General features: G+C 36.8%; 1 protein-coding gene across 1 annotated transcript in view; it reads left to right on the forward strand.

Moving 5' to 3' along the window:
* USP34 (ubiquitin specific peptidase 34) overlaps positions 1-26,371 on the forward strand; it is a 190,491-nt gene that overhangs the window by 64,275 nt on the left and 99,845 nt on the right. The window contains 11 exon segments of the mRNA XM_023734886.1: positions 2,532-2,621; positions 5,128-5,223; positions 6,461-6,543; positions 11,271-11,425; positions 12,636-12,749; positions 14,009-14,108; positions 14,239-14,398; positions 17,221-17,347; positions 17,444-17,591; positions 25,554-25,654; positions 25,853-26,062. Coding sequence (XP_023590654.1) covers positions 2,532-2,621; positions 5,128-5,223; positions 6,461-6,543; positions 11,271-11,425; positions 12,636-12,749; positions 14,009-14,108; positions 14,239-14,398; positions 17,221-17,347; positions 17,444-17,591; positions 25,554-25,654; positions 25,853-26,062 — 1,384 coding nt within the window.

Genomic DNA, 26,371 nt, shown 5'->3' on the forward strand with positions numbered 1-26,371 from the left:
CCATTCTCTGACCTAGTGAACACATGGTTCTGGTGTGTATGTTGGCAGTTCTGTTATTAATAGACTATATTGTTTTCAGCTTACATCTGGCCAGGCCTGCTATAAATGTGTAATTGTATTGAATGTTTAAGGACTTCACATTTTTTTTCTCCAAATTGAGTTAGAAAAAGCACAAGCAATATTTTGTACTTTTTTCTCTTTAAACGGTTATATAACTTGAACAATGCAGTGGAAAACTTGCTTGTTCATGAAATTATAATAAACCATTAATAGACCTCAGTTTGGATCAGTTGTCTCGTTTGGCATAGTCTTTAGAAAGAATGCTCTTGATGGCCGGATGATATTTCATTATTTATGTAGGTTTTATATCAGTTAACTATAAAATATTAATTTTCTTTTAAAAGTCTTTGTGAAACTACCGAACAGCTTTTTAAAGTGGTTGTACCAGTTTACACTGCCGGTACGTGCATCTGTGTGCCCTGGGGCCCAGCACTTCCACTCCTAGACGCGCCTGACAGAAATACATCCAGGTGGTCACGAAAAGACCGTTAAAAATGTTCGTAGCAGCACTATCCAAAATAGCAAAATATTCTTTGTATAACTATCCAAATGCTGTAAAGTAGTAGAATGGATAATTGTGCAGTGTTTGTAGAGTGAAATTCTGTATAGCAATGACGATGAAGCGCCGCAGCTGCGTGGAACCATGTGGACGAAGCTCACAAACAGAAGGCTGAGTGAAAGGAACCAGATAACAGAGGATGAGTCCATGTGCATAAAGTTAGAGACAGGCAAACCATTCTGTTCAGTGGTCAGGATAGTGCTGTCCTTGGGTGGTTGGTGACTGGAACAGGGCACAATGGAGGCTTCTTTACTAACTGTTCTCCTTAAATTACACCTGTATGGTACTGCTCTTCCAGCATTCCACTAACATGCGGTTTCTTTTGTCATCTGGCAGTACTTTTTTCTGTCCTTCTCTGTCATAACTGTTAAATCGTCGTTTATGCTATTTATCCTCCTCCTTCCTTGAAAGTATTGCCTTGAAGTTTTTGCTGGTTCATGACTTACGTATCTAAAGTGCACCACGTGGCCCGGGTTTTCAGTGCATGAGACAAGTCTTTGCTCTCGTAGAGCACATTCTGATTGTAGATGCATTAAACAAAGAAATATTCACAAGTGGTGATGAATGAATCAGAGTAAGAGGAATGAAGAGATTGCAGGGGTGATGGGAGGTGGTCAGGGTCAGCTCTGTGCTGACATTTGAGGAAGCCTGAAGAACGTGGGGGAGGGAGCCACGCAGGACATTCCAAGCCAAGGTAGCAGTGGAGCTCTGAGTTAGAAATGGGTGTCATGTGTTTTTGAGGGGATAGCAAAGAGGAAGACTGGAAGGAAATTAAGTTAGACTGATGGGAGGGATGGGGGCAGATCACACAGGGCTTTGTGGTCGGATGTAAGTACTTTGGATTTTATTCAGAAACGGAAAGTTCTCTTTTCTCTCTCACTTTCCTACTCAGTAGTCACCACTGTTTTCTGATATCCCTTGTATTCCCCCCAACCCCCCCCAAAGAATTAGGTAGTTTTGGGGACTTACTTGTGAGTAGGGCGCCAGCTTATCTCACTTTAAAAATTCTGGTACATCTTTTCATGAAGCAGTATTGGCTCCTGAGCTGAAAAAAAGTTTATTTTCTCGTTAGGATTTGCCCTGCTTCTTTCAAGGCTTATGCAACTAAACCTCCTTTCCTACTAAGACTTCTGGGATTTGTATGTAAATATCTGCTTTATACCTGTTCATTTCTGAGGATAAGCATGCTCTGATTTACTTAGGGTTTTAGAATGATTCCCTATCCTTTGTCTGCTCCTTCATAGTTGAGAGACGTGGCATGTTTCCATTATTAACATGGCCTATGAGGCACTTATTTTCAACTTGAAAGTAGATCCTGTCAAGTGAGAACTGGGGAGAAGGAGATATCTGTGTAGTTTGTAAAAAGCTCTAGATTCTTGCTGTTCAAAGTGTGCCCCACACGCCAGCATATGACCGTCGCTTGTGAGCTTGTTGGAAATGCACAGTCTCTGGCTCTGCCTCAGACCTGCGCTGCAGCACAATTCCCCGGGTGAATAAACGCACCGGAAGGGTTCAGAAGCCCTGCTCGAGGCTGCTGCTTCCCCTTTTCCTTGGTTAATTCTCAGAAACACCCATGACTTGTTAAGGAAAACTTTAATGGAAAAAAAAAAAATTACCATCTTTCAGTGCCCTTTACTTGTTTCGATAGCCAGACATTTATAGCGTAGTTTACTTTAAAAGTCATGGGATTAGAATTTTGAAAATTATATTTGTTGCCCCAAAGTATAATATAAATTTAAACTTTGGAAAAAAATTTTTTTTTAAAAATACTTGTGTAAGGAAGATATATGTAAAGTCCATTAAATCCTTTTGCAGTCAAGAGTTTAAAAAGCTGAATTTAAAAAGCTAGAATCATTGAATGTAGCTAAAATTATCATTTTATTCTACAAATAACCTGTTTTTGCCGTTTCAGATCAGTAGTCATTTCACTTCGTCTTCTCCCAAAACTGTTTGGTACTTTTCAGCAATTTGGGAGCAGTTACGATACACATTGGATTACCATGTAAGTAAATAAAAGTATTTACTTGAAGAATTTTTTAAGTTATAGTTAATATCAATTAAGATTTTGAACAGTTTACCAGCTTTTACTCTACACCAGGAAAATCCAAGTTTCATGTGGTTTAAATGTTTTCTTAGATTTCTCAGAGCGCTGTCCTTGCCCCTGGGATTTATCATCAGTACAGTAGAGCATCTAACTTTTGTTTTCTCTGTAGTTTGAAAAAAATGCTGTAGCAATTACTGCTCTAATGGTAGGGAGATTTCTGGTATGTCTGACCACAGCAGAGTACTCCTGAAGAAGAGCCACATGAACAGAAACACTCTAGGATGCCTTTAATTTTTCCCATCACGAGGGATTGGTTGTAGACATTACATCATATTAGGGATAATCTTGATACCACTCTATTACTCCTTTGCATTAAGAGAGAACTTATGATTAATAAATGTTGAAATAATTATTTTAAGATACTACCTTGATGTAAAATTGATCAAATTTTTTTGTGATATATTAGAGAATGTTGGCTACCACAAACAATTCATTAATCTAAGAGAATATATTACTCACTTTATTCTAAATATATTTTTGGAGAGATTTCAAAGACATTTGAGTTTTAGGGAGAATTAGCCCTTTTGGAGGATCTTTTTGTGTGATCAAGGAGGATGGGTTTTTACCTGCTTCCTTCTCAAATCTCAGATAGGGTGGTAAGAGTACTATTTGACTTCAAAATTATATCATTTTTAAAATTCTTGGATATCTGCTTTTTAGTTCCAAATGAGATGATGTTAGGTTTTCTGAGTCATACCCTATGCTGTGTCATTGCCCTATTAAAAGGGGGTATGTTTAACTTGAACCTCTATTTTTTTTTTAAGAAGCATTTTAGAAAGTCTCTTTTTTGATTAAGAATACAGTAGGAATCTAGTGACAGTTCTGTTTGTGAGAACGAGGAAGGTCCTTGAGATGCTAGAAAGAGTGAGAGAACGCATCTCGTATCCCTCAACGAGGAAGGTCCTTGAGATGCTACAAAGAGTGGGGGAACGCATCTCGTATCCCTCAACGAGGAAGGTCCTTGAGATGCTACAAAGAGTGGGGGAACGCATCTCGCATCCCTCAACGAGGAAGGTCCTTGAGATGCTACAAAGAGTGGGGGAACGCATCTCGTATCCCTCAGGTAGAGCAGTGTGATTCCTCTCTCATTGGCTTTTCCTAGTTTTTTAATGGCTGAGTTACAGAATTTAATGCACTAAAAGATTCATTGGGAGCTGTCTTGGGCAAGTTGGTTTCATATTGTAGCAAGTTGAGACAGTCCATGTTAAGAAGTAACAGAGTAATGCTGTTACGGAAGTGACAAACTCTGAACAGCTGCTTATCTAGTACCTGAACCTAAGTAAGTTGAAACCCTTTTAGCTTGTGCCTTAAATTAAAGGTAAAGAAGCTCAGTTAAAGGCAGTTCACAGGTTTCCGTTAGAACGTGTGACTGGTATCCTGCATCGCATAGATCATTTAAAAGAACTCTGAACTCTTGTGGTTAGTCGGCGTTAATGATAACAAAAACTTCCATTTATTTTGGATCTTGTATGTGCTGGGTACAGCACTTTGATACATACTAACTCTTAAACTACTCTTATGGCCCAGATTTTTAAATTGGAAAATATTATCCCTGATCCACTCAAAAAATCTTCAGGTAACCAACACACAGACTTGGTTTAGGCTACTTACCCGAAACCATGCAGCAAGTGCATTGGAGTTGGTTTCAAACTCAAGTCTTATTACTAAGCCTTTCTTCTTTCTACCACTTGACCTTCATTGAGTGATTCGCAAGGCAAAAGTAACTTATTTGGAAAATAGGGCTATAGCAAAGATGTAATGCAAATTACGTTAGAATGTTTGAAATTTTAGTACTTCTACTTTGGTACATTTTCACAGATAATTGCTAACAGTTATAGTGTGAAGAGATACTAATTATGGAAGTCATGACCCTGGGCTCTTTGAGCTTATTTATCACTATTTTTTTTATTCTAGTGTTTCTAGATTATTTTGGAACTTAATACCTGGGTATTTCTGTTTTTAATTTTTTTTAAAAACTTGTTTAAAACCTGTCATTAAAAAAAAAATTGACAATAAAAAACCAAAATTCATGCAATAAATTTATATTGTGTGCTTTCTGTATGCCAGGCACTCTGCTAAATAACAACCAAGGCACATAGTCACTGCTTTATATGTGTATTATATTATTTTTAGTATTCATACATATTAATCATTTATAATAGGTAGCACCCTGTCAGGCATTTTATCCCCTTACAGATAAAAAGCAATAAATTACTTAAATTCATAAAAATTAAGGGGCATTGCTCTGTATCTTTTTATATTCACGTGTAGTAGAACTTGGAAATTTTTGATAAAGTTCTACATTTGAGGATTTTTTTAGATATATATATATATGTCGTCCCAGCATAGATTTATTCTCTCACTCTGTCCCCTTAAAAATTATTTTTTCTTTTAATTGGGCCAGGTGGGCAGAAAAAGAACTGAGCATGATGAAGCTTTTCTTTGACAACTTGGTGTATTACATTCAAGCTGCAAGAGAAGGAAGACAAAACCGTGCCCTGTAAGTACCTCTGGGCTGGGTTGGGTACGTTAAAGTGTGGATTGTCTTCCCTTTGAAAGATAGCTTCCAGTGTTCCTCCTCTCTTGCGTGTCATAAATAAATTTAACAGAATATTATAGTGGTAAAATTGTAAGGGAAGGAAAGACTGATAGAATTTTTTTGTAAGTTGCAAGATTTTTATGATGTTACGTTTACAACTCGTAACTCTTAACATAAATAGAGGTTATGTAGCATTTTGGGGGTGGGTAACAGGCTTAACTCTTGAATTCCGTTCAAAGTTACTGTTTTCATGGATCAGAAGTAAATATTTTTTCTGAAGTAACCATTGTCCTACACCAATGTGTATTAGGGCATTGATTATAAAATTTGTAAATATTTGCTTCCAAATAAATGTATTTAACATATAGTTGATTTAAACATTTTCCTTTATTATTATGATTGGATGGTAGTATTAGAAAGTTTAAACGTGTGGAAGATTTAAAAACTGTGATGATCTATATAACTGGTTAATATTTTCTCATTAAAAATATTCTCTGTGTATATTCAAGTGACTTTGGTAAGAACTGGTGGAAATGTATTAGTAGTGGTATAGCTGAGTGTAAAGCTTCTCGTAGGCAGATACAGGCAAATAAGGGGAACCACGTGAAATCATCCACTTAACGAGCTTCCAAATCAGCTCTAGTACTAAACATCGAATTTTGTACAGATTATTTATATTTGACATAACATTCAAAAATGCCAATTTTGTTTTAGCTATATTCTTTACCAACTAAATTCAGAGAAATGATATCTTGTTAGTGTTTTTTGTTTAAGGAGTATAGTTTTATCACTTTAGGGATAGTGATACAGAACATGTACTTTTTAGATAGAAATGTAGTTTTTTACTTGTTAACGGTTTAATTTATGTGCATATTATAATCTTTGAAAATGACATATCTTTTTCTCCACTGTGGAGTTCTTATGTACTTTCTTATCTAATTTGAAAGTAATTTTTATAATAGTTTGGAAATTTTTATTATATATGAAATAACATAAATCTCAAACATTACGCTTGGCATTATGAACACTTTTTCATGTAACCAAATTTATGTATTATTAAAACGTTTAATAATTATGAATTATTAAAATGGAATTTTACTTATTTGCTGTAAGTTACATTTAAGGCGATGAAATCTTTAAAAATAATTAAGAAATAGAATCTGTCCGTTAATCACTGTAATGACTTTTGAAAACACAGGTACAGCCATAGTGCCGAGGTTCAGGTCCGACTCCAGTTCTTGACTTGCGTGTTCTCCACTCTGGGATCACCTGATCATTTCAGTAAGTTGTTTGTTTGTCTGTTTGATCAGGATGTTTTTAAATCTGTATTTACTCTTGAAAGAGTCCCATCCAATTTACTCGTGCCTTTAGATTTCTTTAGTGATTATTCTCAATCCGTTTGTAAATTATATCAACATTTAGACACTTTATTAAAACATTTGAGATGCCTGTTTACATTTTAAGTAAATTCTTGCATTGTTTTTTTTTTTAAATTGTGCTTTAGGTGAAGTTTTACAGCTCAAGTTAATTTCTCATTCAAAAATTTATACATATTTTTTTTGTGACATTGGTTGCAGTCCCCACAAGGTGACAGCACACTCCCCCCCTCCACCCTGGGTTCCCTGTGTCCATTCGACCAGTTCTCGTTCCTTCCTGCCTTCTCATCCTGCTTTTGAACAAGAGCTGCCCGTTTGGTCTTGTATATCTGAATGAACTAGGAAGCACGTTCCTTGCGTGTATTGTTTTTTGTTTCATAGTCTTGTCTAATCTTTGTCTGAAGAGTGGGCTTCAGGAATGGTTTCAGTTCTGGATTAACAGAGCATCTGGGGGCCATAGTTTCAGGGGTTCCTCTAGTCCCTATCTGACCATTAAATCTGGTCTTTTTATGTGAATTTGAATTCTGTTCTACATCTTTCTCCTGCTGTGTCTGGGACTCTGCTGTGTTCCCTGTCAGGGCAGTCATTGGTGGTAGCCGGGCACCATCTACTTCTTGTGGTCTCAGTCTGGTGGAGTCTCTGGTTCATTTGGTCCTTTGGGCTAGTATTTTCCTTGTGTCTTTGGTGTTCTTCATTCTCCTTTGCTCCAAGTGAGATGGGACCAACAGATGTATTTTATATGGCTGTTTGCAAGCTTTTAAGATTCCAGACGTCCTCACCAAAGTGAGATTTAGAACATTGTCTTTATAAACTATGCTGTGCCAATTGACTTAGATGCATGAGTTTGTTTTTAAAGACCTTTTATAATAGGTGAGCTCTCTGAAAAATCATATTACATTAGAATTTTCTTACGCGTATTGTGATTATTAGTATTGAAAATACTGTCTCTTTTTCACGGCATTATTTTGCCTCAGCCTACTGAGTGTTCTCTCATTGTGGTATGGCAGTATGAGCATGACCCTGACATATTCTTCTTGCTTCAGTCTCTGAAAATGCCAGTTTCTCAATGGATAAAGGACTCATTTTGGGAGCAAACTATGTGGGATAGAAGACATAATCGGTTTAGGGTCACTGCATCATTTATTACCTTTGGTTATTGTATCTTGCTATCACTTTGGTTAGAAACAGCTGTTGTTAATAAACCATTATCAGAGCTAGTCTTTTCCAGAATTGCTTGGCTTCAGAGGTGATAGAGACATTATTAAGACTGCTCTCAAACACAGTTTCATAGCATTTCATCATCTTTTTTTTTTTAAAGAGAGATTACTCTGGTCTATTTTGAGTCTAGATTGTCAAATCCATGTGATAGGTATTTTCACAAGAGAGGAGGAAGTTTGATTTCTGTTGGTCAAAGTTCCTTTTCTCCTTTTAGGCTGATTGTGTCGTCTTTCACTTTCCATGCTCTTTTTATTTTTTCTGTGTGTCTGTGTCAAACAAACCTCGTGGTTAGAAGCACATTCTCTTTCTTTAGCTTCGATTCCCACAGTCAGACTGGTGAGTGTCTTGCTAGCCAGGAAGTTCATCATGCCTCTTTCAAGTCAGTGTCTGTTCTTGGGATACATCATATGTTTATCGTACTGTTCAAGCCTGTAATTTCTTTTTCAAAATCGAACTATTTATCACAGATGCCACTTGCATTGTCATACCAATAGATTTCAAAAGTAAGCCACCTGTTTTTGATAAGAAACTTCTGTTTCATGTTATTAAATCATTTACCATACCCATTATGACTGATAACATACAATAAATACATAATATGAAATATAATAAAAACTGATCTTATACAGGGAGAAGTCAAACCAAACCAAATAATATCAGCATAAATAATCTCACATGACCATTAAGTTTCATGTTTGTTTATTTTGCACAGTGTAGCTTCTCTGTATGTGAGTTCATAATACCTACTGTCCAGATAGAATCAAATCGAAAGCTTCATTTCTCCTACATCACAGCTGTAGTTCTCTTATTGGCACAGTTCCTGTCAGCTGTAATGTGGTCACTCCAAAGTTACGTGTAATTGCATCTGATACGTTAATACTAGTTTTCATTATACTAATATCTAGCCTTATAAAAACTGAAAGTGATAGCAAAAGCTTATACTTTGCCTATTAAATGCTGATTGATGATTCGGTCAGCTGTGAATACACTTTATTTTATCATATAGCTCACTATACACCCACTCCTCACTTACTGACACGTATAGGTTCTAAACACCAAGTTGTTATGCGAAAAGCGGCATTATGTAAAAATGGAGGATGACCACATCAGATCACAAAATGGAGGATGACTACACCGTTACATAACTGCCAAACCACTGAGAATCGTGACCCAGCCAAGCTGACACATAACCTTCACCCTCACAGCCGGTGTTACCCTCGCCTCGCACCTCAGCATTTGTTACCCCCAGACATAGGTCATTAGTGTGTAAAACAGTCAGATAGTAGATTTTTACTGTTGTTGTAAATGTGAAATGTTGGATAACGATAGCTGATAAGTGAGAAGTAGGTGTAATCAACCTGGATACTTTTTGTTTGTTTGATTTTAGTTTGAGGACTCTTAACTGTGTTCTTTCTTTCTCACTCTCTTTTCTTAATAGCGTAATGTGTTTAAGTTATAATAGACACTAAAGGTTGTTTCTGGTTTACTTATGTTGACTCCTAGGGGCACAAGTTCTTCTTAGTACAAACAGTCTACACATTGGTTATTTTTGAGAGAAACGGGTAGAATACTTTCTTTCCTGATCAAACGCTTTAGACTGCTATTGTTACTAAATGTATATTTTCTGAGTAACTTTTCCGTATTCTAGAGTCTCGTCTGCATTCTCCAAGAAAACAGGTTTATTATGATTCTTCATATCTTTATGTTCCTTCTGAGTCTGTGGAACCACCCAGGCTTTGGAAGCTCCTATGAAATTCGTCTTAGGCTGGGTTTTCTAGAGGAGCAGAACCAGTGGAGCGTACATACAGAGAGATCTATTTCAAGGAAATGGCTCACTCAGTTGTGGAGGTTGACAAGTCCCAAATCGATGGGTCGGGCTTCAGGCTAGAGGCTTCTCCCGACTCGTATGGTGGCAGGGATGACAAACCCTAAATCAGGAGGTCAGATGGCAGGCTGCTGGCTCAAGTCCCAAGAACCCGAGGTCCAAGGATGATGAGACGGATACAGGATGGAGAGAAGACCAGCTTTGCCAGAACAGTCATATGTATTGGATGCAGGCCACACCCCCAGGGAAGCTCACCATCCAACTGGCTCCTCACATCAGATCACAGAATGGGGGAGGATTACACAGTATCTGCCACACCCCTGAGAATCATGGCCTAGCCAAGCTAACACCGAACATTAACCATCACATGTGCTTTAGAAGTCCCTGACATGCTCTTACTCTAACCTTTTGGATGGTCTCTTATTCCGTCTTTTTACACAAATAACGAATGCCTTCTGAATTTGTTTGCTGGCCTGTGCTTTCCCCAGGAGGTATTTTTGTAAGCATTCTAGGCTAATTTTTTTTCTTTTATAGCAACATGTGGAAGAGGATTGGCATGGCTCGTGATGGGAAGGGCGTGGCTGGCAAACATAGGAAGGCTCGCGTTATTTGTGTAAAAATGCAGTAGATATTCAAGACTTGTGATTGCCTGTAATGGCTTCTCTTTGGTTCTTAATAGTTCTTCTCTTTTCCTTCTGCTATACCTTGGGATCTTTTCATGCTTGGGTGAAGACACCATAGAGGTTTTATCTCATTGCATTGACTCCCCAGCTGACTGTATCGTCTGATGTATTGCTGTTTGTCCTTTTTAGGAAGTTGGTTCCCTTTGGCTTTGTTCATCATAAGGACTCTGTTTTTCATTCAAAAATAATGCTTATTGGCACCTAGTATTTATCTCCTACATATAGAGAATAAGCTTTGAACATGGCATCCTCTCTGTTCTTTATCCTCAGACCTTAGAACTGAGTCCTCAACTTTTGGGATTACCTCTCCACAATCGTGTTTTCTATAATACAATAGTGTATTCATATTTTAGGGAGAATGATTTTCCAGACCAAATGGTTCTCCTAAGATACTTAAAGTTGTGTGTTTTTAGTAATTTATGTATGCGTTATATTTACCTACAGTTTAAAAGCATTGATTATGTGGAATTTCTTACAAAATACTTTTTATAAAGCCCTATAAAATACACTCTCTATATTTCTGGCTGTATTGGTGCTCTAGTACGTTGACTTAGAACCAAAACATTTATTTACCGTGACGCAGAGTTTTCCTGATAGGAAGGCGTAAGGAGAACTGAGTTATTGTGCTGGTGCATATTTTATATAAATAAAATACATGCATGCGTGTACATATAAGACCAAAAAAACCTGTTGTTGGTGAGTTGATTCCATCTCAGTAGAACTGCTCCACAGGGTTTCCAAGGAGTGGCTGGTGGATTTGAACTGCCGACCTTTTTGGTTAGCAGCCATAGCTCTTAACCACTGTGCCACCAGGGTTTCCTGCATATACATATACACACCTAAAGGAAAATGTGTAATTGCTTTTTATGTAGTTAATAAAATGTAAAATTTGTGATTTTTACCTAGGGCTCAGTTTAGAACAAGTCGACATTTTATGGCATTGCTTAGTAGAAGATTCTGAGTGTTACGATGATGCACTCCATTGGTTTTTAAATCAAGTTCGCAGTAAAGATCAGCATGCTATGGGAATGGAGACCTACAAACATCTTTTCCTGGAGAAGGTAATGTATTTCTTGACAGTGTTACTGTTTATGCTGTTTCCCCATATTCCCTTTTTGTCTGTTGAAATGTGAACTCTATGTTCCTTTTTTCCATAATTTTTTTAAAAAATGGACAATGTATAGTTTTTTAGCAGTCCTTTTGTTATTTTTGCCACTTAGATTTTGCTATAATTTTGTTCCTGACAGTGTTTTTATATCTTTTAAGTGTTTTATATTTACAAAAATGTTCTATTTCTTAGCTAAAACACCAAAAGTAATAGTAATAGAACAACTCTTCAGGTCAGCGTGGATTTGCAGTGCGTGGTTTTTTGAGTATTCGTTGTTTAGATCAGTAATGACACTGTCGTTTGATTTTCAGGGTGGTGCGTGCACCATGAGAAAGAGAGCTGTATTCTGTGGTCTTCCTCAGTTAAATGACTGTGGTGTCTGCCAGTCTTGTGGTTGGATATCAGCCAGTCTCCAGATTTGCAGATCCCTGGGAAGGCATTTTAGGAGACGCTGTCATGATAGGAAGGATATTTCTCTCTCTAGTTTTTGTTCTTCTTTACCAGATACCACAGTTGGTTGGTTCAGTAATAACTTTCCTAAATGAATTAATCAATTATCCCAGTTTTCTTCTTAATGATTTGTACTTCTCTTCCCATTTGAATTTTGGAAAGCCAACAATAGTAAAGTAATAGTCTTTTTATTACTCTTACTACTTATTTTTGAAATTATAAAGACTCCCTACAGCTCTCACATTGTCTCTGTGGTGGAATAGAGCACATATGAAGGAGTTTTGGTATATATGAACTACATCACTTTCATAAATCAAGACAGAGCTTCAAATAGAACTTAAGGCTATCTTTATCTCAAGCTTTTACTTATGCATAAACTGTCTATGTAGCTACACATTTTATAAATGTGTACAATGTAAATATACAATAAATGATAATGTTTTTATTTGTTTCTTTTGATTTGGGGCTATGTACATCTCTAAAATGGAAATATATTAGACAGCTTTCAGTTATGACCTGAATAAACATTTTCATTCAATTACTGTCTATTTTAATTTTTAAATTATGACTAAAAATCAGAGCTGATACATTTTCTTCTGCAGTGTTTTCACTAAAGTTCAGTCTGTTAACTTCAGTCTTTTAAGTTAAATTTAATGAAATAAAATCTAATAATTTAAACATCATGTTAAACTGGCTTTAATTTTTTTTTAAAGATGCCCCAGCTAAAACCTGAGACAATTAGCATGACTGGCTTGAACCTGTTTCAGCATCTCTGTAACTTGGCTCGGTTGGCTACCAGTGCCTATGATGGTGGTTCAAACTCTGAGGTATGCGTTTGGATTGGATACTTGTGGGATATTCCCTTTATTACTCAAATCAGATTACCTATTTCTCTTAGATAGTCTACCAAGCATTACATTTACCAGCTTTGAAGACTTTTATTCTTAGGGTTTAAAAAGCTTTCTCTTTGCGTTTGAAAAGTTTTAAAAAACAAATTTGGTGTATTTTCATTACCAAAGACGATGTTGGTTTTGCTTATACATGTTCCTTGATTTATATAGAAGAAGCCACTTGAGTGTTCTTTAGTGTACTAGAAGCTCCTAGATAGTGTAATCGAGTAATATGTCAGGTAGGAGATAGATTTGTCTCGAATATGCGTTTGTCTTCAGTTGTGGTGTCCAAGCGTTTAGTTGCTCTTGGGCAGTCAAACTACAGTTACCTGTTGGTGGTCTCTATTCTGGAATAGAATCTTCCTAAATCATCCCTGACAGGGAGTCATTGTGATCAGTTCGCTGAATACTCTAAAAAATCGCTAGTCTTATGTCTGGCTTAGAGTATATTTGACTAGTTTGACAGTTTCTAGGTTTTGTTAAATGTATTATCCCTAGATTCTTATCACCAGCCTTACTGGACATTGTGATTAATTAATGATGGCTTTGATTTGTGTAGTAGTCATTCATGTTTTTTCATCAGAAGTTCGTGCTGTGTTAGGGTGAGAAGGAAAACAGATGTTAACCTGTATGGTAAAGAGTAATTGGATTTGCACCTAGAATGCTTTCCTTGGTATCTTCCCACTGCCTTTCCCTTTGTTTGAACAGTTCTTTTGAATTTTTTGGTCCTCTTGCTTTGGTATCCTATGAGAAGTTTCAGTTTGATAATTTAAGACAACCAGGCAGATAGGGTTTACCTAAGAAGTAGGCATGCTCTAATTTTGAGATAATACTGCATTTTAAGTAGATGTAAAACACTGCAGATGTTCAGTCACCTGTCAGAATAATATCTTTCTTCACCCTCCCGACTTTGAGAGCTTTCACTTTGTACTTTCTCTGTAGTAATTAATGACAGTGTTCTGTTTGTCATCTCATAGTTAACACTGTAAATTGAAGTGAGAACTTGGGTTAGCGTAACATTTTAATTTCTCAGAGTACCTGACAGCGGTAGCATTAGCAAGGCTTCTGTCACTTTTTATTATTATTATTAAGCTGTGATAGTGTATGACTTTTAAATTTGACGTTAATTTTCTGATAGTTACATCATTTGACATATAGTTAAATTTATAGATGTGATCACATTTTTTTTCCCTTAGCTGTGTGGTATGGACCAATTTTGGGGCATTGCTTTAAGAGCTCAATCTGGTGATGTCAGTCGAGCAGCTATCCAATATATTAACTCCTATTATATTAATGGTGAGTGATTTGAAATATTGTCTTAAATACACGATTTTTTATGTGAGGATTTTCTTGTTAAGCTACAATTTCTTTAATATAGCTGAACTAGAATATATGATTAACATAGATGTCAACATCTGGCTTTCAGGTAAAACGGGTTTGGAGAAGGAGCAAGAATTTATTAGTAAGTGTATGGAGAGTCTCATGATAGCTTCTAGCAGTCTTGAACAGGAATCACACTCAAGCCTCACTGTTATAGAGCGAGGACTCCTCATGCTGAAGACCCATCTGGAAGCGTTTAGAAGAAGGTAAATTTTTTTGTACCATGTTGTTAGAGTGAATTTAAGTCTTCTATTTTTTCTTTAATTGCTGACATGTCCAAAAGTATTCTTAAAATAATTTTTGAAAAAGTTTCTGTTGGGGGCAGGTAGAAAGCATAATTTACCAAAAAATGAAGGGTCAGTAATAGAAGTAATTTTTAATCCAGAATATTTACCATGTCACCATGGAGTAGGAAATACATATCCCTGATAAATGTTACAGAGCTTTAAAAATCATTAAACTTTGAGCAGATATGCATGAATACAAATTAGAGTCTCTAGATAGTATTCCATCTTTAAGAAACTATTAATAGAGTCAGAAAAGGCAGACCACCACCACTAAACAAATTTCACTAAAACTCTCTCCAAGAACATGAAATAATCACTCGTAGTTGAATCGAGTTGAGTCATTTGTTTCATTTGCTGTTTTTTTTTTTTTTTTTTCTTCCTGGACTAGGAGACAGTATTTTAATTTTGAATTTCCATTTACCATGGAAACTTGACCAAAAAATTACTTAATGAATAGCTGTATAATTTATTTAGACATACCCTGTGTAATACAGAATAAAGCAAATTAACATTTATGAATATATCGACTGAAATGAAAGGTGAGTAGATAGTTTTAATTAAGAAATTGTTTGTTAAAAGTCATTAACTATGAGTAAATGTAAAAGTACAAATAACTCTTGAAAAAAATGTTAAAATTAATAGCTTCTTTTAGCTTCAGATCTGAGTTTGATATTGAAAAAAATCGTTCAATTGATGTTTTATTTAAAATATCAAGAAATCTTGAATTATGAAGATATTTTACACATTCCTTTTAAGTAACATGGTTCCATGACTTAAAGCATTTGGGCATTGCAAAATTCTATACTTTGATTATGATTGTAACTGGTGGAAATTCTATTGCAATAATTCCTTGTGTGTTTAAAGGATGTGTAAAGGAACTTGAGTTTTTCCCATAGAAATTCAACATTGCCTCATAATTTTTACCACTTAAAAAAAAAAATCAGCAAATGTGGTAATGTGACTTAATCAAATTAGTAAATACATACTCATTGTAAAATTTAGACATTACATTAATATATAATGTAGAAAATGAAATTTCCCTGTAATTTACCTCTTCCTATTAAAGATAGTTATGGTTAATGATGTATACATGTTCATATATATATTCTTCCAAAATTCTCTCTGTGCTACATAGAACAAACTGAGAAGGACCTGTTGGTTCAGACCCGTAGTCCTCACACAGTGTTACCAGTGGTTTTAAAATAAGTACTTCCTTAAAAAGTCCTGAACAGTTTATTAAATTTCCTGCAGTTCAATAGTGCTTTTTATAAGTTTATTGAATTTGAATTAAAAAATCACTTCTCAGGTGTATAAATTGTTTTCTAACTCATAAGAAAAATTTGTTGTATGTAGTGTCCTTGATATAAATCTTTGTGAATATGTGTTTGTGTTTTACTCTGAAAGTTAATTTTGATGTTGAATAATTTATATATACATATATATTCTTTGAGGATGGCTAGTAGAGAAACTAGTGTGCAAAAAAAATTGAATACTAACAAAACAAAGCAGTAGTTTAAAAAAGTGTCTGGGTATTATCAGGCTTACCCTTGTCCAGTGTTGCTGTACAGTATCGAGTGTTCACTACGCTTGGTGCTACTACTGATTTAAATCACTTGACATTTACAGATTGAAAATATAGTATTATTGCTGTGTGTTTATTGTGTGTTTCTTGTATTTAAAGAGGAAATAAAAACGCGTTTTGAAAGGATTTTCTTTTTAAAAAGAGATAAGGTGATAATTAAGCTCATTCTAAACTGGAGGAGATTTTGTTTCCCAGGCGACACGAGGTGTAATGTCTGGGGCCAGTTCTGGTTGTCACAGCTGAAGGAAGGACGAGGCCATGGATGCTGCCCAGCATCCTGCAGTGTATAAGACACCCCCCAACAGAGACACCCCCAGAAGAGAGATACCCCCCACAACAGAGATACCCCCACAACAGACACACCCCCACAACGAAGAATCACCCAGCTCAGAATGTCAGTAGTGCTAAGGTGGAAAAACCCTGGTCTTAAAATGTGCGTCAGATAAGATTGTTTTAAGACTGCTCTTTTCCTCAGTCATAGATGTTTCTGGCCCTGTCGTGCTCGCTAATGGCACACCTTGAAGCTGGCCATTGAATTACTTCTAGGAAGTAAAGCAAGTCTGTTCATTCTTGGCCATTCTCCTGTCCTAGAATTGACAATTATTTTAGACGTTGATGATTTTTTCCTTAAGTCAGGGACCCTGGATCCTGCTTTTAGCAAGTGTTTAGTGAGTGCCATGGTGTGTTCCTGTCTCTGTATACATACGAGTTTCTGTAATTCGTTTTATCATTTTAGCAGTCATGGAATCGACTCTTTTAAATTCTCTTATGCTGGTTAACATACACTGAATTATATTTACTAGAATATATTTCTGTCTATGAAAAATATTTTCTAATACCTTTTTTTTTCCTCTTCTGAATGTTGGAATCACAACTCACCATTTCATTTACGGGATTACTTTGTTTAAAAATTGCTGTTCTCGATAGGATTTTTTTCCCCAGTAACTTTTCTTTGAAACTATTTTGTTAGGAGCTCTTAGCTATATTTATGCATTAAATTTGATTCAGTATGAACAGTCTAAATTTAAACTTGGTGCTTTAGATAAAATTAGAGTGCTAGAACCTTTTGTCGACTTTTTTTCATTTGTAAAATGTTAAAAACTTCTGTAACATTGGTTTAAAATGATGTTCTTCCTGTGTGTGACCTTTGTTGTTCCAGGTTTGCGTATCATCTGAGACAGTGGCAGATTGAAGGCACTGGTATTAGTAGTCACTTGAAGGCACTGAGTGACAAACAGTCCCTGCCACTGAGGGTCGTGTGCCAGCCAGCTGGACTTCCTGACAAGGTAGTTACATAGTTCTAATTTCCAAATTGATAATATTTCCCAGTACAAATATCTGTTCTTTTTGTATTTTTAAATTGGTTGCATCTCATATTTCAGATGACTATTGAAATGTATCCTAGTGACCAGGTAGCAGATCTTAGGGCTGAAGTAACTCATTGGTATGAAAATTTACAGAAAGAACAAATAAGCCAACAAGCTCAGCTTCAGGAGTTTGGTCAAAGCAGTCGAAAAGGAGACTTTCCCGGTGAGTCCAGCTGTTCTCATTTTCCTGTTGTTCTGTCGTATTCACCTTTGAACCTTTACTTCTTTGAGGATCCACTAACCGTGTTGGTGGCTCCCGTTTCCCTCCCCACCTCTTGGTAGCTTGACTCTGAAACAGTTAAGTTGCTCCGAATTGCTTCAGATGTAGTATGAAACTCTTCTTCCTCACTTCTTAAAAAAAGAAAATCTCTGTTTAGACTTTTGATGTGACTGTCAAAAGACTCATTTGTTGTTATTTGGCAAGCAATGTGGGAAGCATAGATAAGTTTAGGTTTCCAAATACTACTCCTTATCCAATTTTACACAATTTAAAAAAAAATTTTTTTTTGCCATTTCAGTGTATTTCATTTAGTTTTTTTCTGAGCATGTGAAAATAAGACACCCCAACATCTCTCTGTGCATCTCCTCTTCCCCCTAGAAAGTTACCATATTGAGAAATTTCTCATGTGGGCCTGAAATGTATGTTGGACTCTTTGTTTCTGTCAGCGCTCGTGCATTTGCAGTGCGTTTCCATAGCACATAAAATGTGAGCTGATCAGAGAAATGACCGTGAAAGAAGCATCATGAAAGTGGTTACTTTTCACTTATAATTTAAGGATTTGGCGTTATAACTAACAGGTCGTATATCTGTTTAGGAGAAGAAAATGGTAAAATTCTAAAAGTGTCTTCTCAGGACTCTCAATTTGCTGTGTAGAGTGATCATTCTTCAGCATCTTTTAGTGAGGAGCCAAAGGTTTGTCTGTAGCATGCTGAGGACAAAGCCAGGTCTTCTAAAGTATCAAATTTCAAGTTAAAATTTTTTTCGTTAATAGTAAGTATTCTTTAAAAAAATTTTTTTTAAATTGTACTTTAGATGAAAGTTCACAGAACAGATAGTTTCTCATTAAACCGTCAGTACACATAAACTGTTTTATGACATGTCAACACTCTCCCTTCTCGACCTTGGAGGACCTTTTTTTTTTTTGGTGAAAATACACATAGCCAGAGATACACCATTTCAAAAATTTCTACATGTACAGTTCAGTGACATTGATTACATTCTTCCAGTTGTGCTGCTATTCTCACTATCCTTTTCCAAATTATTCCATCACCATTATCTTCAACTCACTGCCCCCTAGGCTTCCCGTCAAACCTTGTGAGTTGCTCTGGTCAGTTTGATCTCACATAGATAATTGTTTCTTTTTTTCTTTTTGTACTTTAGATGAAGGTTTCTCATTAAACAGTTAGTACACATATTGCCCTATGACAATGGTTAACAACCCCACGACTTGTCAACAGTGTCCCTTCTCAATCTTCGGTTAATAAATATTCTTGATACAAAAGAAGATATGGTGAAAAGTCTCCCTTCCTACCCCCGTCTCTAAATTACCCATTTCCCTTCTCTTGAAGCAAACATTGTTACTGGTTTCTTATATATCCTTTAGGAAATATCAAGATATAATGGAAAATACTCATATATATGTTTTTTTTTTAACGCAGATGACAGCATTACATTTATACTGTTCTACCCTTTGCATTTATTGCTTAACATTATCTAGAGAGTAGTGTATATCTATACATACAGAAAGTTGCCTCGTTCTTTTTAAGGTCTGCATAGTCCATTAAATGGAAATACCATGATTTTTTGACCTATTCTCCATTAATGGACGTTTGGATTGTTTCCATTCTGTTGATATTACAAACAGTGCTACAGAAAATATCCTTGTATGTACAGTATTTCATGTGTTAGGTAAATACCTCATTAGGGGATTTCCAGACACAAAGTTACCTGCTTTTGTTATGCTGAAATGTTCTATGCATAGAGAAGAGTGTATAAAATGAGTCATAATAATATGAAAACCCATGTACACCACCTGGATTAAGAAGTAGAGCATTGGTAGAAGCCACTTGTTTGTACTGCCCTAATATCGTCCTTCCCATCCCCCTTATACACTTTTTGTTTTTCATTTTGTGTTCTTTATAGTTTTACCTCTTCTGTAGATATTTCTGGAGTCCTGGTGACACAGTGGTTAAAGCACTCAGCTGCTAACCAGAAAGTTGGTGGTTCGAACCCACCAGTCACTCCACAGGAGAAAGATGTGGCAGTCTGCTTCCGTAAAAATTTACAGCCTTGGAAACCCTGGGGGTCAGTTGTCGGTCCTGCAGGGTCGTTGAGTCGGAATGGACTTGATGGCCATAGGTGTTTGGTATGTGTTTCTAATCAGCGTGTTCGGTTTTACGACACTGATTAGCAAGCACAAACCTGGTAGATGAATGAAAAAAGAGAGTACAGCCAGTATTAGATAAAGACTCAGAGAAGATGACAAGCTAAAGGAGTGTAGCTTCACCTTCCCTAGAGGATTGTAAAGCCTCATCTGAGGATAGCAGTGTAAAAGTTCTCGTGAATAGTTTCTCAGTACGGTCAAGACATATCTTAGTATTGTCATGTTGCTGAGATGCTGGAATACGCTCAGAAATACGGTCACACGGTTTGCTTTTATTTTCATTTTCTAAGCCCTTCATGACTGACTTTAGCTCTTAGGAGTAGATCAAAGTAGAATTTCTTTTATGAGATGGAATGAATGTCGTCAGCTGAGCCAAGCAGCAGGACAAGGAGGTGAGAACAGGAACGTCGCTCGAACGTGGTGAAGATAGTCCAGGTGTGCTAGCTGAGAATCTGGGCCAGCTTCATGAACATTGTTTCCTCAGCTAGAAAAGGTAGTCTTGATAGTCCTCGATGATACATTTCTCTGCAGTCACGCTGACCTTCTGATTGTCCTCCCAGCCTGTAGACATCACCCTGGTGTCCTCTTTGCCTCTCTTCTGTGTTTCCAGTGTCCCATGCCTTCCTCTTCACTGGTTTACTTTTTTTTTTGCTGGAATGCAGTGTCTGGTAGCTTCTTGAGAGAAGGTTGATGGGGTAAAGTTTTTCACTCCTTGAATGATTGAAAATATGTTTCTCATGTTGTCATACCAAAGTGGTAATTTGGCTTGGTAGATAATTCTGAGTTGGAAATTTTGTTTCAGAGTTTTAGAGGTCTTCCTCCATTGTCTTCTTGCTTCCATTTTTGCTGTTGAGAATTCTGAAGCCATTCTGATTTCTGATTTTTTTTTTTCTTCCCTACAAAATGTGCAGAATTGTAAGAGATTGTCTCACCATGTAGTTACTTTTGCAGGACTTCAAACCGGTTTGTTCCAGTTTGAACCCCTGCAGAGAGTCTGCATTTCACCCCAGATATACCGAATCAGAACGTACAGTTTAACAAGATCCCCAGGTGATTCTTATGTATAATAAATTTTGAGATCCACTGCTCTACTAGTGGTTCTCAGAATTGGTCCCTAACCAGCAGCATTAGTGTCTCCTGGGAACTAGGTAGAACTGCAAATTCTCAACGGGGGTTTGAACCAGAAGGAACCTTCAAAGCCCTGTGCTTTTGGGGATAGAGGAAGAGGAATAGAATCAGGGTGGAGGTTAACAGGGAGCTTGAATTGTGTTTTTATTAAGCTGAGTGGTAAGTACATAGGTGTTGGTTACATTGTTTTCTATACTTGTTTGTATGTCTAAAATATTTCATAATAATAAAAAAGATGCCTTGATAGCTAGACTGCGTTTACCCACTTCTGAGAGAGAACCCCCATCTTATATACAGGCTCTTCGTTACTCAGCAATGTGGCAAACACATAGTCCCCAAAACACACTCTGATTGCTCTCTTGATTTGCTTTGTCATGGTCTGTCTTTAATGCTGGACCTGATTTCATTGATTATGATACACGCGTGCGTGTGTGTGTGTGTGTGTGTGTGTGTGTGTGTATGTATGTGTGTATGGTGTGTGTGTTTGTGTATATCACACACACAGAAATGGAAACCGTACGGGTACTTAAGAAACACTGGCCATTAGCTGCTTCCCTTTCGCCGCAGTCAGCTGGGGTGTAGAACTATACATTGTCTTTTGCTCGTTAATGTGGCTTATTTCTCCTTGCCTCTACCCTGGAAAAGAAATATATTCAGGAGACCCGGTGTTTCTATTGTTTACGTGCCCTGTTTTTTTCTCTTGTAGAGATGGATGAATTTTCTTTGTCCCTACTATTCTGAATATGAGTCTGTTTTCAACTATCTTGATGGGTAGTTTAGTTTTTAAGTATTTTGGTATGTAGTAGGCCCTTCCAAATTGGCAGTTCATACCTTTCGGTTTGGGGAAATTTTCTTGAATTGTTCATTGCTTTCCTGTCTTATATTTTATCATTTTTCTTTTTCTAAAACTTCTCTATTATTTAGATGTTTCATCTCTTGAACTGTTCCTAATTTACTTATATTTTCTCTCCGTTTCATTTCTTTAACTCCTCTTCCTAAGAGATGTTCTCGACTTTATTTTGCAACCCTTCTATTGAGTTGCTCATTTCTGCTATCATGCTTTTAATAGCTAAGAGCTCTTTTTTATTTTCTGAAGATCCCTATTTTCGTAATTGAAGTACTGTTTTCAGACTTTTTGTGAGTCTGTTTAATTGTTGAATCATGTTTTTTTATTCAGTCTCATAGTGTCTGCATTTTAATGTTTAGATCATTTACATTTAATGTAATTATGTTTTATTTGTCTCGTCTCTCCTTTTTTCCCTCCCCTTTCTTCTTGTTTTGTTTTCTTTTAATGGGTACTTTAGGGTTCACAGTATGACTCTTTAATTTATTATAGTGTACCCTCAAATATGTCACTTCACATATAATTTAAGAACTTTGAAACATTATACTTAAGTTTTTCTCTTCCTGTCCTTTGTGCTATTGTGTGATAACTTTTGTTTTTGCATATATTACCAATCCCACAGTGTATTATTGTTATATTTGCTTTAAGTACATAGTTATCTCTTAAGGAAAATTTTTAAATGAGAAAAAAAATTATATTTACCCACATAATTACAATTTCTGATGTTCTTCATTCCTCGTGTAGGTCTGAGTTTCTATCAGTTTTAATTTTTTTCTTTCAAATGAACTTCCTTTTAAACTTTTTAGAGTGCAGGTCTTTTGGTAATCAGTTTTCTCAAGCTTTTATTTGTCTGAAAAAAAATGTTTGCCTTAATTTTTTTTCTTTACTTTATTGTTGTACTTTAAGTGAAACTTCACAATTCAAGTTAGTCTCTCATACAAAAATTTATACATACATTGTTATGTGACCCTAATTGCTCTCCCTATACTGTCACAGCGCACTGCTTTCCACGCCTGATTTCCTGTGTCCATTTAACCTGCTCCTGACCCCTTCTGCCTTCTCATCTCACCTCTGGCCAGGAGCTGCCCATTTAGTCTCATGAATCTGCTTGAGCTAAGAAGCACACTCTTCATGAGTATCATTTTATGTCCCATAGTCCAGTCTAATCTTTGTCTGAGGAGTTGGCCTCGGGAATGGTTTTAGTTTTGGGCTAATAGAGAGTCCGGGGGCCATGTCTTCCAGGGTCCCTCCAGTCTCCATGAAACCATTAAGTCTGCTCTTTTTACTGGAATTTGAGTTCTGCACCCCACTTTTCTCCTGCTCCGTCAGGGACTCTGTTATGTTCCCTGTCAGGGCAGTCACTGGTGGTAGCCGGGCACCATCTAGTTCTTCTGGTCTCAGGCTGATGCAGTCTCTGGTTTATGCGGCCCTTTCTGTCTCTTGAGCTAATACTTCCCTTGTGTCTTTGGTGTTCTTCATTCTCCTTTGCTGCAGGTGTGTTGGGACCAATTGATGCATCTTAGATGGCTGCTCACCAGCTTTAAGACTCCAGACGTCACTCACCCAAGTGGGATGCAGAACATTTTCTTAATAAGCTTTGTTATGCCAGTTGACCTAGATGTCCCCTGAAACCATGGTCCCCAGACCTCTGCCCCTGCTACTCTGTCCCTCGAAGTGTTTGGTTGTATTCAGGAAACTTCTTAGCTTTGGTTTAGTCCAGTTGTGCTGACTTCCCCTGTAGTGTGTGCTGTCTAAGATAATTGTTGTCTACTATCTAGGTAGTGAATACCCGTCTCCCTCCCCCCCCACCCTCATAACCATCAAATAATGTTTTCTTCTGTTGCCTTCATTTTTTAAGGATATTTTCATTGAATATAAAATTGTATGTGCCTGTTTTTTCTTTTCTTTCAGAACATTACAGGTGTTGCTTCCTTGTCATTTGGCTTCCATTTCTGGCTGGCAGTCTGTGGTTTTTCTTTTCTTTCTTCCTTTGTTTACAATTTGTCTATTTTGCTTTGGTTGATTTTAAGATTAACAGTGATTTTCAGCAGTTTGATTATGAATATGATTTGTCATGACTTTGTGCATATGCAGTTAGGGTTTCATTCAGCTCCTTGGGTATGTGATTTTATAATTTTTAACAAATTTAGAAAAGTTTAGCAATTGAATTTCTACTCCCCACCCCTTTTTAAAGTTTCTGGGTCTCCAGCTACATGTATCCTAGCCTGCTTATTAATGTCTTGTAGTTCAGTGTTGCTTTTGTTTAGGTCAGGTGTTGATACTGTTACTGTGTCATTCAGGTTGTAAGCTGTAAGCTTTCTTTACCTCTGGCTTGGGCTCTGTCTTCTTTCTCTTGGTCTTGCTGGTGACTACAAGTTCATTCAGTTTCCAGCTTGTAAACTTGGTGCGTATTGTCTCTTCTCTTTTTTCCCGTTTATGTCCTTATATTTTAAAAAATTTATTATATTGGTGTTTTAGAGGGTAAAAATTAGGTGTGTATTATTCAGTACATCATCATTATTAATGCATTAAACAATTTGAATGCCTACTATGTTCTAATGCTGAGAATACATCTTTGAACATAAGAAATCTCTGTCCTTGTGAAACTGGTTTTTCTGTTTGTTTTTGTTTTTGAAGGAAGACAGAACAAGTATATAATGTCAGGTGGTAGTAAGGGTTTTAAAAATAGACAAAGCAGAGTATGAGGTTGGTAGTGAAGAGGCTCTTCTGTTGACTGGTGAGAGCTGGATGTTTCCCAGCTCACGTTTGAGCAGAGGCTTGAATGAAGTGAGAGGACGCCACGTGAATTCCCGGGGAGGACACGCTGGGTATTTCCTAGAGGAGCAAGGAGGCAGGGCGGTGGGAGGACCCTGGGGAATGAGGATGAAAAAGTAGGCAGCAAAAGGACTTTTTGCCTTCTAGAAATAAATTGCCTCAGCTGATCAAGTTTATTGAATTTACCATAAATCTAAAAGGTTGTAGCGGATTTTTGTTTGTTTTCTATTCTGTAGTGTGTGTTTTGTTTTGTTTTGGGTGGGGAAGAGTGGGTGAATACTACCGGAGAAGAGAGAACTCAGTCATTATAAATACAGGTAGTCCCCGACTTACAGTGGGGTTCTGTTCCGACGACTCCATAAGTCGGTTCTGACGTAAGTCGAAAGCCTTTTCTTTTTTTTTTTTTAGTTTTCATTATTATTGCCTTTTATTATCAGTATCTTTATAAATCTGGCACCGTTTTGAATATTAAGATTGAACATCTGCATGTGAACATCTGAGAATGATAACATCAGCAACTTGTGCCCTGTAACATATTGCTAACGATAAGATGTACCAAAAAAAAAAAAAAAAGCAATGGTCATAAGCACAGTTTGTCGTAACTCGAATACATCGTAAGTTGGGAACTACCTGTGCATAATAGTTTCTCCAGCAATTAGCTGTTAAAGAATCTGATTCCTTTACATGTATTGCTGAGGGAAATGCTGTAGGTTCTTAGAAAGCTCATGGAGGATTTTTTTTACTTGTAAAGTCTCTTATATTGTTAAGCAAGCGGAAGTTGATAGACAAGTGTTAAAGAAAGAGAACTTTCTTGTAATTTTCACTGCCTAAGGCTAATGTTGGACAGCAAAACATACAGGAAATACACTGTCTTCATTTCTCTCAGGAGTTTATTAAGCTTTTCTTCCAGTGGACTTAATGGACATATTATGCATTCTTGTCAGCAAATAGCTATTATTAAAAATGTTCACTTCAGTTTTCTGCTGTTTTTCAGGGGGCCTCATGGGACCTGTCAGGATGATCTCTTCTGGACATGAGTTAACAACAGACTATGATGAAAAAGCACTTCATGAGCTTGGCTTTAAGGATATGCAGGTACACACAGCAAATGTGATCTGAGTTTCAATCATCTGTTGATTTACAGTCAGTAGTTGAAGATATAGTTTAAAAACAGCTCTTATTGCTTTTGTGATGTGAGTGAAGTTATTGCCTACTTAAGAGATTTACTGTTTCGTTTTTAAACCAAAAATCTGATGTGTAGTTGTTGTCTGACCTCCCTTCCTGCTGTTATAGATGGTATTCGTGTCGTTGGGTGCACCGAGAAGAGAGCGAAAAGGAGAAGGTGTTCAGCTGCCAGCGTCTTGCCTCCCGCCCCCTCAGAAGGACAACATTCCGATGCTTTTGCTTTTACAAGAACCTCACTTAACTACTCTTTTTGATTTATTAGAGATGCTTGCATCATTTAAACCACCCTCAGGAAAAATGGCAGTGGAAGATAGTGAGGTGACTATATATCAGATTTTATTTTCACAGTCTTGTTTTATGTCTCTGTTAAGAGGAAAATAATTTTCTCAGCCATCTCTTAAGAACTCTAAGACCTAAGAACCCATTTATTCTTTAGTTAGCTATTTAAGTGCTTAATGTGATCCAGGCATACTGTTTTAAGTATTGATTTATAAGGATGATCAAAACAGACAAAGTTCCATCCTTCACTGAGGTCAGAGGGGCATCAGGTAACAGTCAGCGTGCCCAGCAGAGGAATGAGTCAAGTAAACTAACATAAACAGGTCACTGCAGTGACAGTTGCTAAGA

Source organism: Trichechus manatus, unplaced genomic scaffold (genome assembly GCF_000243295.1).
Source record: "Trichechus manatus latirostris isolate Lorelei unplaced genomic scaffold, TriManLat1.0 scaffold00005, whole genome shotgun sequence".
Lineage (NCBI taxonomy): Eukaryota > Metazoa > Chordata > Mammalia > Sirenia > Trichechidae > Trichechus > Trichechus manatus.